At 36.3% G+C, this 15,308-nt stretch overlaps 2 protein-coding genes across 4 annotated transcripts; one reads left to right on the plus strand and one right to left on the minus strand.

Annotated features, from left to right (window-relative positions):
- Positions 1-7,476: 7,476 nt before the first annotated feature.
- Positions 7,477-9,053, minus strand: LOC113734000 (divinyl chlorophyllide a 8-vinyl-reductase, chloroplastic-like). Of its 2 annotated transcripts, XM_027260270.2 has the most exons (2): positions 8,757-9,053; positions 7,477-8,631 (listed from the first exon to the last, which is right to left on the minus strand). In XM_027260270.2, exons 1-2 carry the CDS (start codon positions 8,831-8,833, stop codon positions 7,608-7,610), a joined length of 1,101 nt encoding a protein of 366 aa, XP_027116071.2. In that variant the 5' UTR covers positions 8,834-9,053; the 3' UTR covers positions 7,477-7,607. The 2 variants fall into 2 exon arrangements, with proteins under 2 accessions (XP_027116071.2, XP_027116070.2); XM_027260269.2 differs by having other exon boundaries at positions 7,477-9,053.
- Positions 9,054-10,309: 1,256 nt separating this feature from the next.
- On the plus strand, positions 10,310-14,689 carry LOC113734001 (double-stranded RNA-binding protein 2-like). 2 transcript variants are annotated; one of them, XM_027260272.2, is made up of 5 exons: positions 10,310-10,656; positions 11,011-11,102; positions 11,553-11,829; positions 12,704-12,923; positions 13,252-14,689. In XM_027260272.2, exons 3-5 carry the CDS (start codon positions 11,584-11,586, stop codon positions 14,535-14,537), a joined length of 1,752 nt encoding a protein of 583 aa, XP_027116073.1. In that variant the 5' UTR covers positions 10,310-10,656; positions 11,011-11,102; positions 11,553-11,583; the 3' UTR covers positions 14,538-14,689. The 2 variants fall into 2 exon arrangements, with proteins under 2 accessions (XP_027116073.1, XP_027116072.1); XM_027260271.2 differs by lacking the exon at positions 11,011-11,102 and having other exon boundaries at positions 10,311-10,656.
- The last annotated feature ends 619 nt before the right edge of the window (positions 14,690-15,308 follow it).

Below are 15,308 nucleotides of genomic sequence, written 5' to 3' on the forward strand. Positions count from 1 at the left end.
AAATAGCGAGTATTGACTTCAATTAAAGTAAACAATTAGAAAAGCGCTTAACAGCACAAGATAAGATACAGGGGCTCTCAAGAGCCATGTCTCCACGAGCTTGATCAAAATTTTCCGTAGTCGACCCTCCGTCAACTTTTATTACCTAAGGTCTGTGTAGATCTTTTTATTTTTTTTTAACTCCGACCACCAATCATACCCCTGTACCGGGCCCGCACGCCAAGCACGAAAGTGGTAATACTCGAGTATACCTTAGACTGGTCGAGAGATTCACCCAACGACTTTACGTCCAACACTTATAGCAAGCGCAAGCAAAATATTCACGAAAAACACTTCAAACAAGGTACCACTCGAAAGGCTAGTGTGATAAAGTACACACTACTCTTTTCGATGGATCAGCAATCATTTTCCAATTATCGTATATCGAGTCACGAAAGCACTTTAACCAAATAAGCATAGAACAAGCAGGGACACTCACTAAAAGGTGAAGTTCACAGGTCGAGCTGGGAATCGAAATCCGCGTCCTCGATAAACCGTAGAAAACCAAGTTTTTAAAACTATAAGTTTTACTATACAAGTTCTTGGTTTATATATATATAAGAGATTATCTAGTATATAACTAGTTGTATTTTCTCGAGTAATCTCTTCCGTTTATGTTCAAATTTTTCATGCATGTCCAGACCAAACCAATATAATCGAAAATCGCAATTCAAACATCAGTTTCGCTAAGGCTTCATCAATCATTAGCCCTAGGTCTCAACAAGTTCAATTCTAATCAATATTAAGCAAAGGTAGTCCAAAACGTCAAACAAATCCAACCAAAATTTTACTCTTGCAAAAATTACTTAAATGGCCAAGAGTTTCATCAATCATTAGCTCTTGGTATCCAACAATTACTTCTTACAACAATTTAACCAAAATTTCAAAGATTAACAATCAATAACATATATTTGAAACCAAGGACAAGATTTGCAACAACCTCTTTTCCAAGATTGCAACCAATAACCTCATTACACATAACAATTACAGATTAAACCTTTTCCAGCCATTTTTTTTTTCCAAAATATCCATTCCAATGCCAAGAAATTCCATCGGCTAAACCACATGTGGTTTATCCACCGAGTAACTTCCATGTCAACATTTCAGCCATAAAATCAAATGGTCACCCCAAAATTTCACATGCATGACCATCTTAATATATTCTAAAGTGAAATCAACCAACTAGAACTAATAACATGTAATTCCAGCCGTTAATTCCATCAAAGATTTAACGCTTGTGCAAATCACTTAAATAGCCAAGAACTCAACCCAAAAACATGAAGAATGTCACGGCGGCTTAACTCTCAAGCAATTCTAAAAATTCAGATTTTTTTTTCTTCTTCTCTTTTTTTTTTCCACGGCTCAACAGCCACATGCATGGCTATCTTACAATATTATAAAGTGCAATCAACAAGTATAGGATATTTTACAGCGAATCCAACTTTAATGTAACAATCTGGAACCCAAAATTTGCAAAAGAAATCTGGAAAAATTCTTTCTTCTTCCCTCGGCTAAGCTGAGAAATTCCAGCACTTTGCTTTAACATTTTTGGTCAATTCAACCAACAAATCAAGTGTTTCACATCTATATATCTTATAAGACTTTAAAACAACATATTTCATGCATTTCCAAGCATTATTTTCCAAAGAAAATTTCCCAAAAAAAATACTGCAAATTCCAGTTTCCCTCCCTCGATAAATCACATAAATTTTCCAGCACTTAGTTGGTCTTAAATCCGAATTTACCTCGGTTGAATCATTGTGTTGAGTACCCAAAACTAACATGCAAGGCTACTTAATGTAGTTACTATTATTTCTAGTTTAAATCAAGTTCGGACAGCAACTTATTATCATCCACAATTCCAGAATTTTATTCAGCCATTCTCGGATGATCTTGCATGCAGCAAATTCTTTTGTTTCATCTTTATTTCTTGCTTAGCCGACTGATTATCCTCATGCAAGACTTAATCATCTAATTTTTACTTAGCTGATTACATTTATAAGCTCAGATTGTCCCAAATAAGCAGATTAAGGACTGCATTTCCTGAACAGGCTCTCGGCAAAACCATCTCCGTCAAAATTAGATTTCTTATCCTTTGATTTCATCGTCCAAGTGCTTCACCATCACATGCAAGCTCTTAAACAATCTCATCTATCTCTAATTAGCTAGTCTAGGACCAGAGTTTACCTCAGTTTGAAGCTTAGCTCACGCAACAAGAAACTGCAATTTTTCTTTCTCGGCTCACTCTCGGTCAGCACAGGATTGCAGCCTGCCAACTCCCTCTCTTGCTCAAGCTTGCACGCGGAATGGAGGAAATGGTAACTCTCGGCCTCTTCACCAGCTCACGGATGGAATGAAGAAGGCTGCGAGTCACTCTCTCTTTTCTTTCTAGTCTACGGTCAGAAGGTGAAGGAAGCTCAACTCTCACTCTTTCGGCTTTGTGCAGAATGCAGCTCCCTCTCCCTCTCTGGTTTCCTCTCTTCGATGGTTCCAAGGCAGAGGGTATTGTTGTGGTTGAGGTGAGCTAGTGGAGAGGATTCGCGGTTTAAGGGTGGTGGAGTGTTTGAGAGGAAATGGTGAGTGGAGAAAAAGAAATGCACTTCGGCAGAGATGGAAATGTTGTGGCTTTAAGGTTTGGCCAATGGATCTTTGGTGGTTGCATGGTGATTTCCGAGATAGTGGAGGGCTATTTTAGTCTTTTCATATTTCCTCCAAATTTCCACTTAAGTCCTCAATTCTAGTCTAATTCCAAAATTTACCCCAAATATAATTTGAATGCCTAATAATATACTAATCTCGCAAAGATTCGATTACCGAGATTTTAACGTCCTACGTATACTAAGGTTCCTATTAACACTTAACATTATTAACGATTAAAACTAGTTATTGGAATTCAACGAATTACTTATTAAGTCAATGAAATAATCTACCTTAGAAACATTATTTTAACTTAACAAAAACAATTAATTTAATATTGTTGCTCCATTATATTATTTATCACATAAAAATTGTTTTTACGTACTTATTTAGGAACAAAGAGAAATAATGCTAAAGTTTATTAAAGAATCAGAAGTGCAAATGCAATATGCATGAATATATACATTTTTTTTTGAGATTCTCACATCCTCCCCTCCTTAAAATGAATTTTGTCCTCAAAATTCTCACCTTCTAAAGAAATAAATCGGGGTACTTTTTCTGCATTTCTTCTTCTAATTCCCAAGTTGCCTCCTCTAAGCCATAATTTCTCCATAGAACCTTTACCAAAGAAATTTTCTTATTTCTTAGTTCCTTCATTCCTCTTTCCAAAATCTTGACTGGTCCTTCTTCATAGGTTAACGACTCATCCACCTCAATTTCTTCCAATTGCAACACATGGCTTGGGTCGGGGTGATATTTCCTAAGCATGGAGACATGAAATATATCGTGAACCTTGGCCATGCTTGCAGGCAGTTAGATTACCCCCCACATTGGAAGGGACAACACTCGCCCTAGGTGTGAGGATAGATAAAATGTCAGGTTAGATTATCTATAGTGACACATTTAAATGCCGCTAAAGGCCATTTTTGTTGTAGTGGAGGAACGGTGATAAAAAGGGTGGTCATCCCATGCACTTTTGCTTTAGGAGGGAATCGAAATGTATTTTTCGATTTTGCCCTTGAAATTATGCTCATGTGAAAGAGATGTGTGATTTTTAGTTGAAAAAATGAGTAAAGACGAGTATTAGGACCAAACTAGCACGGAATTTATATGTTAGGGACTACTCTGACTAATTTTAAATGTTAGAGATTTAAAAAAAAAATTTACAAACGTTAGAGACCAATTTGGCAAAATTTTCAAATTAATTAATAGAGGTAAATTTGTCAAAAAATTTTTAATTTAATTAATATGGGCAAATTAGTCCATTTATTATTACATTATTATGTGAGAGTATGGTTATATAATATTCAGTATAAATTTGTATCATTTGTAAGGGCAATTTAGTTCAAATATTGTTATGTTGATAGCGGGGACAAATTAGTCAAAAAACTTTAAATTAATTAGTAAGGGCAAATTAATCCATTCATGTTATATTATCGTGTAAGGATAAGGTCATATAATTATGAGAGTATAAATTTATATTATTTGTAAGGATAAATTAGTTTAAAAATTCATCATTCTATTTGTTAGTTATTCGAAGATGACTAATACTACCTCACCCATGGGATTATTTTATTAATGTCATCCTGAGATAACTAATATCACATCGTCATAGAATTATTTTATCCCATGAATAATGGATTAATTCCATTAATAAGAATGTGTCATCTCATGTGTGAAATGCAACCAAAGATGAGATGACACAAGATAATTAATCCAATCCTATGTCATCCCATGAACCAAATGGACCTTTAGATTTTATCCCATAGTATATTTTAAAGTAATTACAAACATCTTTATAAAACCTATGCAAAAAACATCATTACCTCTATAAAACCTCATAAGCTCAAAATACTATAAGGTAATTTTTTCGGGCTTCCTCTTCTTTAATACATTTAGCCACACCTCTTTTCAACTACCTAATCTTTCTCTCCTATCCTTTCTTTTTGTGCTCATGTTCACATTCATCATATCCATGAAAGCAGGCTTTAACAGTTGATTTCTTCAGATAAAGCTCAAGCTTTTTTTCTTCTTCATGTCTTCAGAGACCACCAGATGAGCTGTCATATTTTGATTTCCCCAGTAATGTGCTATCTAAATCTCAACACACATCTCTTTTTCTATACACAGCTAGCTTCAATGCCAAAATGTTGCTAACCGACATTAAGGTTAAGAGTGACGTTCAATGCCAAAATCTTGCTGTACGACAACAATACACAACAAGTTAAAGAAGTAAATGGAGAATGACATCAAAAAGGTAATTGATAGGACAGGGAGATGAGAAACTTACTCATAGTCATGCTGATACAGCTACTCATGGTGAGCAATCCTTACAGCTATAAAGTTATCACATTCAATAATTAATCTTATGAATTCCTATTTCCCATCAAAATCTAACTCCATGAATTGTTCCATTTTCAGTCGAATACCTTTTAATTCTGTTTCAAGTATATTTGTCATTTCAAGAACTGTGCCAAAAAACAAATCTCCTTCACAAGTCCCACCTAATTTCTGAACACCCCTCCAATGTAACCAACTCCTTTTGCCTCTCCATTCTCTGAACACCCCCTGCAATGTAACCAACTCTTGTTGCCTCTCCATTCTGATGTTCCACACCATTTTCTTTCTTCATATCTTCCAATTGCCTCTCCATTCTAGTGTTCCACACCATTTTCATGTAGCAATTCTTTTTATCTCTTCATTTTGATGTTCCACACCATTTTTTTTTCTTCATACCAGTTGATCTTTTTCCACATAGCAACGGATTAAATTTGTCCAACAAATAGACAAATTTGTTCCTGGTTGTTGGTTCTGAGTCCTTCCTCACAAAAGTAATTTCAGGACACATAACGTTTCTTCACAATTCTTTAGTTTGTACTCTTTTTCCAAGTATAGAAAGCGCCATGGAATGTAACCTTAGATATTTTTTTTACTAGTTATAAGCAGAAACTCAGTGGATTTAGGAAGAAAAATGGCTAAATCTAATGGGTTTAGGAGCTTGCCACCACTGCTTCTCCAACTATTTTTTATTGACTTTTTTCCTTCTTCTTTCTTCTTCTCCTTTGAGGGTTTCTAACCCAAATTCTAAATACATCGTAGCCCCCAAGTGAGTATAAGAGAACCAGATCCCATCATTTCATGTCCAAAATGTAGTATGGATACAAATGTCATGATTGATAGTTGTTGTCTAATGTTTTTGAACAAAAATGATACAGCATACAAGGACGTAATCCGTAGACAAAAATTCTTGTCGAAAATAGACTATCGACTAGGTTGGACTATAAATTTTCACAAGGAACATCTGAAAAGTTGTCTGCTCGCCTAGTTCCTTACCGGCCATTCCATCCTAATGAATTCAATAAATCATTTCACCTTAATTTCCATATTCTCATAATTTTAATAGTCTACCATTGCTGCCCTGAAACTTTCTATGCAAATCAACAGTGACAATTAAAGTTTGCATTCAACCTAATCATTAGCTTCATTTTTTTTTGCCAAAATTCAATGTTTGAATTGACTAATATTACTATCCAAATTCAATCCAAATGGGGTGCAACCTTGTTGATGTTAAAGTAATCTAACCTATCAAGAATATCAACACGAAACAACCAAAAGCAACACTAGAGATCACATTCCATATCTCTAGGCAAATATGATTGCAGTTTTTATATTCCAAAATTTTTTTTTACACAATTGGTATAATACCACAACCTTCCTCAATCCATGTTTCCATTTTAGCTATCATTTTTATTTTCTTGTATGTACTCTGTATCACCATCATTTTTTTCACCCACATTTAGTTTGACAATAAATATGATCCGGCAACTTTTCATTTTGTAATTTCAATTCAATAATACTTATAGAAAAAAGCAAAACAAAAAAAGGAGAAGATCTATTTGCAGGAAAATAGTGGATTATGAAATGTAAGAGAAAGAAAGTAGTTAAAAGTGTTCAAAAGAAAGAATAAGAATTTATTTTATGTTACAACCGTTGTTTTAAAATGAAAGACTAGTTGTAATCGTAGGATTTTCTTTTTGTTTGTAGAAATTATTTATAAGTGAAGGATATTATTATCATTTTACTCCATGAAAGGAGGTTAGTGTAATTATTTAAACCTGGAGGGTGGTGAGTGAAATTGTCAGAAATCTTAAGGGGGGTTTCTGAAATTATCCCATGTTTTTTAGACGGTTTGAAAGGATCGTAAATCTAAACTTGAACCTTTAGTTATGGTTATGTTCTCGATTTTGATTTTCAAAATTCAGTCCTGGTTTAAGTTCAATAAATCATTGGGCCAATCTCGATCCGATTTCAAATCAAACGTAAACTGTGGTCATTTCTATATGTAACTAGCGAAATTTTTTTAAAAAAAACTATAGAATCAATGCTCTTCAAAATTGTATCATTAAAACAAACACTATTTTATGTCCTGATAAAATGGAAAAATTGTACGCGCTGAAATGATCCAAAAAAAAAGATTGAAAAAAAAAGAAGAAATGAAATATGAAAGAATGTGGCTAATATTTTGTTTGACATTTTAGCATCTTTACCATAAATTCTCAAGGTGTAATTTTGAAAAGTGTTACGGATAGTGGATAAACCAAGAAAAATTTAAAACTATAAAAGGTAGGAACACAGAAAGTTATTGCAGATTGTTTCCTTTGTGAAAGAAGAATACCATTTGTCCCTTTGTCATGAAGGTCATGGCAAGCCCTTTGTTGCGAAGGTCAAAATGACAGAATATAAAATAACGTTACGCAATGCAGGTGCTCACGCTTATGAATAGTATTGTTACAGTTGTGATGATTGATGATTGTTGTATAATTATAAATGTTTTTGAACAAAAATGATACATCATACAAGAACGTAATTAGTAGACAAAAAATCTCGTCGAAAATCGACTAGGTTGGATTACAAAATTTTCACGGGGACATCTAAAAAATTGTCTGCTCGCCTAGTTCCTGACCGGCCATTCCTTCTCTGAGGACCTTGTCAAAGAATTCTTCCAAGGTGTCCTTTCCATAGCTTGGTGTTTTCTCAGCACTGTATTCTCCAGTTTCAGGATCCCACACCAGCATGCTTTCAGCGGCATAGTACCGACCGATCTTCCCAAACTCAGCTGCATCTTCCAGCGAAGGAAATATTTTGACGAGGAAATCAAGAACACCAATGGCAAAGTCCATTATCTCAATTGGCACTTTCAGGAACTTGGGCTCTTTCCCTAACAGTCTGAACAAAATCTGCCCCTGCTCCAGCGGCGTCAAAGCCTTCCCAGGTCCTCCAATTGGCAGAACCTGATTAATCTTGTTCTCGCTCAATACGCAATCCGCAATGAATGAGGCCAAATCAGGCTCGCTGATTGGCTTGCAAGCACACAACTTTCCATCCCCAAACATCACATACGGCTTTCCATCTTTCACCAAATCAACCTGTCCTCCAAGGCTCTTGAAGAATGCTGTTGGTCTTACAATACTATAGGTAAATCCAGCATCCTGTTCTGCTTCTTTCATTAATTCAGCTTCAAATTTCAGCTTTGCTCTTTGAAATTCAAGGAGGGGTTTTTGCACGCAGATTGCAGATAGCAAAACAAAATGTGAAGCCCCAGATTTCCTGCCAGCAACAAGACTATTCTTTGTGGCTTCATAATCAATCTTCCACGAGTCCTTCACGCCACCGTTTCGACTAGCAAGGCAAGACACAACAACATCAACCGAAACCACTCTTTCTGCTAAACTCTTCTCCAAAACATCCAACTGAGTTACGTCTGAGAAGCATACATTAGCTCCATTTAACATTTTCGAGGTCTTATCTTTATCATTCCGACCTCTAATGCCACTTCTTTCCCGAGCAATGGCGATGACATTGAAGCCTCTTTCGACCAACTCTTTAACTACAAAATTCCCAATGTAGCCAGTTGAACCCACAACCAGAACAGTAATATCTTCTGGGTTTTTGCTCCTGAATGAAGTTTTGGAACATTCAACGGTTGGTGTAGCTGAAGCTGATATCAGATGACATCTTTCTTTACCAAATTTAAAGGGTCCTGATAAATGTAAAGAAGGAGAATAAGGGGCTGGTCTTACCTGAATACGATTGATAAAATTAGAAGAAATGAGTCCTCTGAAGCTTTCTGCTTTTGGCGAGTGCAGTGCGAGTCCATTATAAGCTGCACAGATGGACATTTTACTTGGGAATTCTCAAAATGCCCAAAATGGCTCGTGGTTTGGCTAAAGCATTATTCTTGAAAAAAGGGAAATTGGAAAAGAAAGAAAATTTTCCTCAAAACAAAAAAGAAAAGAAAGAAAATTTTGAGGTTGAAGATGGCAAGGTAGCTATGTTTGAGTTCGTCTGTTATCCTCGGAGAATCCAACTGATTGGTTCATATTGCTGGGAACTGCGTCGAAATCTTTGATTTTTTTTTTTTTTTTTTTGTTAACTTCCCCATTCCTTCTTAAGGCCCATTCCTTTCGCACTCGTAGCATATAGTATCTATCTACGAATAAATAAAGCCCAAGACTAGTAACTTCTAAGCTTCAACTCTTTTTCATGGGCCGAAGAGATTGCCCAGCTGATTTCAGGATACGAGGTGCGTTGTCATCAAAATCAGCCTGAATTGTACGAGATACTTCGAAGTGATGTCTCTCTATATGCAGAATTCAAATGGATAGGAAGGAGGCATCGGGCAATCACACTGTGTCATGAGCATATCTAAAGTTTGTTCGTAAATGTTCAAAATTTTGGTGTGCAAGTGTGACCAAGATACGATTTTCTAGTTCCATGTTGTACGAGTAAAGCGAAAATTTGAGCACAAGAGGAAGATTTGGGTCCCCTTTGCATCAGTCTCAACTATAATCAAGAAGTTAGGCAACCATAATTAGTAATCAAGTATACGTGCTTATTTCTGAGAAATGACTGTGAGCATGTAGTAGACCAAGAAAAAGAGAAAGAGAGACGAGAATTTGGCATGTAATTGAGACAAGAGATATGATGGTACAAAGACTAGAATGAAGTTCATATAAAAGCACAGATCCATTGAATCAAACAAAAACTGGATGGACTCATAAACCATCAAAGCTGGAAGCCAACAAATTAAGCAATCATTATTGACTTAGCAAAGGTGTGATCTTTACATGAGTGGGGGGTGAGCAATGCACTATAACGATGTTAGACAGGCGTGAATTCTAAAGTATAGCAAAAAAATATCCGAAAATAATTTGTTAGCGTCATAACAAATACAATTCTTCAAAAATATCAAGAAAACTTCTACTTGTGCTCGATGTGTAGTTTCAATTTTTATTAGCTATATGTTTTAATAATGGAAGATTTTATGACAACTTCAATGCAAAATTTCACGCATTTTTTGCATAAAAAGGAAAGATCTTCAACCACTAGCTACTAGGTAGTAATCCAGTCATTATTGTTCTAATCGATATCAAATGTGATTTTATCAAGCTGAATTCGATTTAGATCAGTATAGTATTAAATCGATTTTAATGCATATGATTATTAGACCAACTAAATTCCACGAAATTAAATCACATGTACCATCAAGTGTGAACTAAGTTAATTGGTATCCAACCCTCCGTGAAGCCACTAAGTAGGCCATCAAAAACGGTGGAATTGTTAGTCAAGCAAATAAATATTGCATTCAAATGCACAAAGAAAAAGGTGCACAGACCATAACCATTACTAGTACTGTAGCAGAGTGATAAATATACTGTCAGCCTTTTCAGTATTGAAGACTATCGAATATAATTATACACACTAGGACTCCATATTAGCATCAAAGCAGGCTCTGAAGGTTCAGTTTGTTGTTTAGATCTTCTTAGCACTTACCATCTTTCTTTGAAAACAAAAGATCCTTCACCCCATCCCTTCCCCACCACCTCTTGGCCGGACCTCAACTTATGCCGGCTACCATGATGTCACTTTCCGGTGATCCACCCATTACTTGACTCTAATCGCCAACTTCTTCCCATAAAGGTTAGAATTTTAGCTCTTATGAACCTCAAAATCAATATTTGAGCATCTGGGCTCTTCTTGAATTGGCTTATCTTGTTTTCCTGCTAAGATTCTTGAAATATTTCAGCAAGTGCATATATGCATGAATGATGTGTGCGAGTCTCTGTGTTTAACTGTTTATTGTGTTGAGCTGTGTGAAGTAATTTTGTCAGTCAAGTTATGGAGACCCTTTTGAATTTGCAAGTTAATGAATTCGTGAGTTTTCTGTGATCTGAATGTTGGCATGCATTAGATTAAAGACGGTGTAATCGAGGTGGGATTTAAATATTTTTTAAAAGGGTTTTCTTTAAATAATGGTGTTATGAATCTTTGCAGTTAATACAATGTCGGGGTTGAGTTGAATTCAATTAAATGTGGTGGTTGGTTAATTGCAAAGTGGAGATTGATTAATGACTTCAATTACTTAGGTATCAAATAATCCTCTACTTTATCTACATTTATCCTTTTGAGTTGATTTTCTTTCTTTCTCTTGATTAGTTTTCAGACTTTCATCTTTTGATTTCAGTTTGGAGCATTGACGTTTAGGTATCATGTAATTGTACATGTCATACTATCAATTTGGTTTGTGAAGTGTGTGATTTGTCAGATTGTCATACCTCTGGATTGAACGCATTGTTCAGTTGGAGATATGAAGTTCAAATCTTTCTTATTTTTTCTTCTTTAACCCCGACCATACTTTCACTAGTTGCTTGTGTTTTGGTACCTCAAATTATTATATTAATTGCCTTCCATTCTATCTGTCATGTCAAAAGATCTCAACTTTCCAGAATATTTGATGATTTCTATTCCTGATGTCTATGAATTCAAGAATTGCACGCTATATTCATTCCTATTAATTGAATGTCATTCCTCTGTAGATTCTGCTTTCAGTAGTCGTGTACCAGAGGGATGTATAAGAATCAACTGCAGGAATTTGCTCAGCGAAGCTGCATTAACTTGCCATCATACACCAGCATACGGGAAGGACCGGACCACGCCCCCCGGTTCAAAGCCAAGGTGAACTGCAACGGAGAGATTTTTGAGAGCCCAAAATTCTGTTGTACTTTGAGACAAGCTGAACATGCAGCAGCTGAGGTTGCACTAAGAATGCTGTCACAAAGAGGCCCATCAAGAGCTGTAGCTGCAAAAGTTCTGGTATTGCACAACTTTGTGATCATTTCCACCCTTCATGTCTATCTTTGTTGTGTTGAGAATGTCTTGGCCATGCATTTGTGCCATATAGCAAATAGCTGTGTTGGATTGAAAATAGAACTTTTTATGTTACCATATATAAATCTCTCTGATCTTATGTTCTGTTAAGTCATGGATATGCACAATGTTGACAGTTGAGCATATGTATCATATTTACTTATCTGCATTATTGAATCTCACTCAAATTCACGGACTATTGTTTTAATTAGTAAAAATCCAATAATTTGTTATACTGACACTGTGTTGTGCACATAAAATACATGGTAGGCATAAGTATGTTAAAAAAATTGTCTGTTTCATATTCCTTTTTATGTTGTTCAGTGACTATATAAACCTCCACTTAGATGTAGCTCGCAGAAATTAATAGTTGTGGATACACTTTTTCCATAAGATTTGTGAATATTTTGCTAATTAAATCTTCTGTCAGTCTCTCTTTTTATTTATTTTCTGGTAGAATATGTGTGTGTGTGTCAAAAAACTTGTTTTATGAGTATGTCAAATTTTGTGAGTCCTATCTCATGACTGAATGAGTTCAAGTTTGGTATAAAGAAATTCCTGTAATGTTGTGCTTGAATGATAACGGTCTCTGTTTTGACCTGTAATTTGGCTGATTTCTAGACTTGTGATATAATGATTTCTTGAGTCTGTTTTGTTATTTTTCGGTGTACTTATTCCAACCTCATGAGATATGTAAGTCTTCTCAATACCCAAAATGAAAGCTTTAACTGCAGTATATATGATCTGTTCTGTAATTTGTGTTTGGATTCAATGATGCATGTATTGACTGTGTGCCATTTTGGTTTTCAACCCAATGCAGGATGAAACTGGTGTTTACAAGAATTTACTTCAGGAAACAGCTCATAGAGCTGGAATGAAGCTTCCAGTCTATACTACTGTCCGGACTGGACCAGGATATGCTCCTGTATTTACCTGCACAGTTGAACTTGCTGGGATGAGTTTTTCTGGGGAGCCAGCCAAAACCAAAAAACAAGCTCAAAAGAGTGCCGCAATGGCTGCTTGGTTTTCCTTGAAAGAGAGTATGTATCAGCTCTTGGTCTTACAAGTAGTACAATATTATATGTTAACTCTGCAAATATTTTTGAATTCTGGTTCTCTCAGCCCAAAAATGATTTAAAAAAAAATCAGAACTTTTGATGGAGAAAATTACTCTTAAGTGCAAGGCTGACAAATTATCCTTGCAGTATTTAATCTTGTGCTGTCATGTTTGGGTGGTTTCAATTTCATTTGAGTGTTTAGGTTTAGGTTTAGCTTCCCTTTTTATCTATTAGCTGCTGATCTTTTCAGCAAAGACATTCATAACCTCATGACTCTTGCCTTCACTGAACTTCGAGATGTCTTTTGTAGTGTCACACATATGCTCTTCCTCCTACCACTTATCAGATCTTGGCAGAAAGGATGAGCAAGAGCAAGTAATTGTTGCTCGTTATCTTTCTAGTTTAAGGTTACCAGAAATGAGCATATCTGGACAGGGAGAAAAGGGCAAACTACGGAAAGAAATATTTCGAGTTAAAGGGAATGTAATTCCATGTGGTGTTGGCAGTCCATCCTTCAGAATGAAGCATCAGAATTCCACCTATTCTTATCTTCCCCCAGAGTGGTTCTTGTACGAGACCTGCCATCGAGGAGTTCCTCAGCAGAGTCACTTCTTGGCTCTTCCTTCTACTTCTACTTCTATCCCAAGACCCAGATTTTTTCCATTCATTCAATCTATGATGCTTAGGCCAGATATTGGTTCAATCTTTTGGGCAAGGGAACAGGAACCTATTGCTGTTGTACCAGAACCTAGGCCTCTTTTCTATTTGTCCAACAATTTGTTGCCAGTTCCAGATAGGAATGATTCCCGTGTTACCATAGAAGAGATAGAAGAAAACAGCCCAATGCAAGAAGGGTGGCTAAATAAGGATGTTAACCCCTCTTGCTGGAGGGACAATTTCCTATCCAGTGCATCTGGGATTCCCACACTAGATGTTTCAAATGATCCTCAATCTCAACATTCCAGTTTAGAAGAAGAGTTGCTACAAAAAGAAACTGGAGAGAGGCAGGTGCAGTCTACCAATGGAACGAGCAAATCCATCTGGCCAATTAAGCCAAATAAAGAATTCAGTTGGTTACCACCTGGATTTATGTGCAACAGACAGAGTGTTACAGAAGCAGGAGAAGCCTGGTTGCAACCCCAGAACATAAAGAGTCCAGGCTTTTTGTGGTCTGATGTTCAACATCTGCACTCTAAGGTGGCTTCTTGTCCAAAAGACACAAGGCATTCAGCAGGCCTTACAACTGTTTCTGGTGTGACAGGACGAAATGGTGGTGCATTTTCCTCTGCCAGCTTCCGACCCGTAGTTTCAAATCGATCTCTACCTGTTTCAACACCCAGGAATGCAGTTTTCACCGGTTCAACCAGACCTCGCGTAGAATGCAAGATGAAGCACTCCCATCCAAAGCCTTGTGCCAGTCAAATGGCACCAGCAGTTCAAATTCGAACAGTAATGCCAGTACGTTCATCTCCTACAAGGAGAATGCCATCTCCTAGCCAGGAAGGGACTTCCTCGGAGGGTGAGATAAAGAGCGCTGAAGTAACGGGGAAGGACATCTCAACTGCAAGCTCAGAATTTTGTAGACTTCAGATATGAGCAGTGTACACATTTTGAAATCTTGTTAAAAGGCAAGTCCTCCGGAAATTGCAGGACTCCTGTACCCTGCATGTAGTGATAGCGTGAAATGAAAAAATGAGTAGAGAATAAAAGAATTGATATAAATTCAACTATTGCTTGTGGTTGAGCTATCAACAGCTTTTTCTGTTTGTTCCATATAGTGATCAGTTGTTTAGCTGGTGGCTTAGTTTAGCTAAAGTTAGTATAGTGCCAAGTGTCATGTGTGTTCTTTTCTAGTTGAGGCTGGCTTAAGAAGGTACAAATCTCCTGAAGTAAATATAGAGCAGATTAAATTTTCTTTAGATGTTTACAAATGATACTTTTCTGGGGAGGAGAAATTGGTCCTGATTAGAAGATAATTGGGAGATTGAAAGTCTTACTGTCCTTTAGGCATTGAGTTTAGGAAGCTTCTGAGCACGGTTGATTAGGTAAACATTTTTAAAAAAAAAAAAATTGGGAAGGTATTTTTGTGTGAAAAATAGAAGATGGTCTTGGATTTTGGCCTCTAAGATTCAAGTCCCAAGCTTTTTCAGAATCCATTTGATCATGAATTGTATCTTCCTAATTACTCTCAGTTACAATTAGACCACTGTCCAAATATCCCAAAGAAAGGCAATAAATGGCTAACAACAAAATGTCCAATAATAACTAAAGCGAAAAAATTTCTTGGCAACAAAAGAAATTCTGCAAGGAAATTCCTGTGTATATACCACTTATATCTCTCCTATCGTATATACCTCAGGGTCAGCC

This window comes from Coffea arabica, chromosome 3c (genome assembly GCF_036785885.1).
Source record: "Coffea arabica cultivar ET-39 chromosome 3c, Coffea Arabica ET-39 HiFi, whole genome shotgun sequence".
NCBI classification, from domain to species: Eukaryota; Viridiplantae; Streptophyta; class Magnoliopsida; order Gentianales; family Rubiaceae; genus Coffea; species Coffea arabica.

What these genes read in the sequence shown, in the direction of transcription:
- LOC113734000 (XM_027260269.2), bottom strand. Translation starts at nt 8,855, where the DNA reads ATGTCCATCTGTGCAGCTTATAATGGACTCGCACTGCACTCGCCAAAA.
- LOC113734001 (XM_027260272.2), top strand. Translation starts at nt 11,584, where the DNA reads ATGTATAAGAATCAACTGCAGGAATTTGCTCAGCGAAGCTGCATTAAC. An exon ending in CTGTAGCTGCAAAAGTTCTG is followed by an intron (nt 11,830 to 12,703) that starts GTATTGCACAAC and finishes AACCCAATGCAG; the next exon opens with GATGAAACTGGTGTTTACAA. An exon ending in TTGGTTTTCCTTGAAAGAGA is followed by an intron (nt 12,924 to 13,251) that starts GTATGTATCAGC and finishes TGTCTTTTGTAG; the next exon opens with TGTCACACATATGCTCTTCC.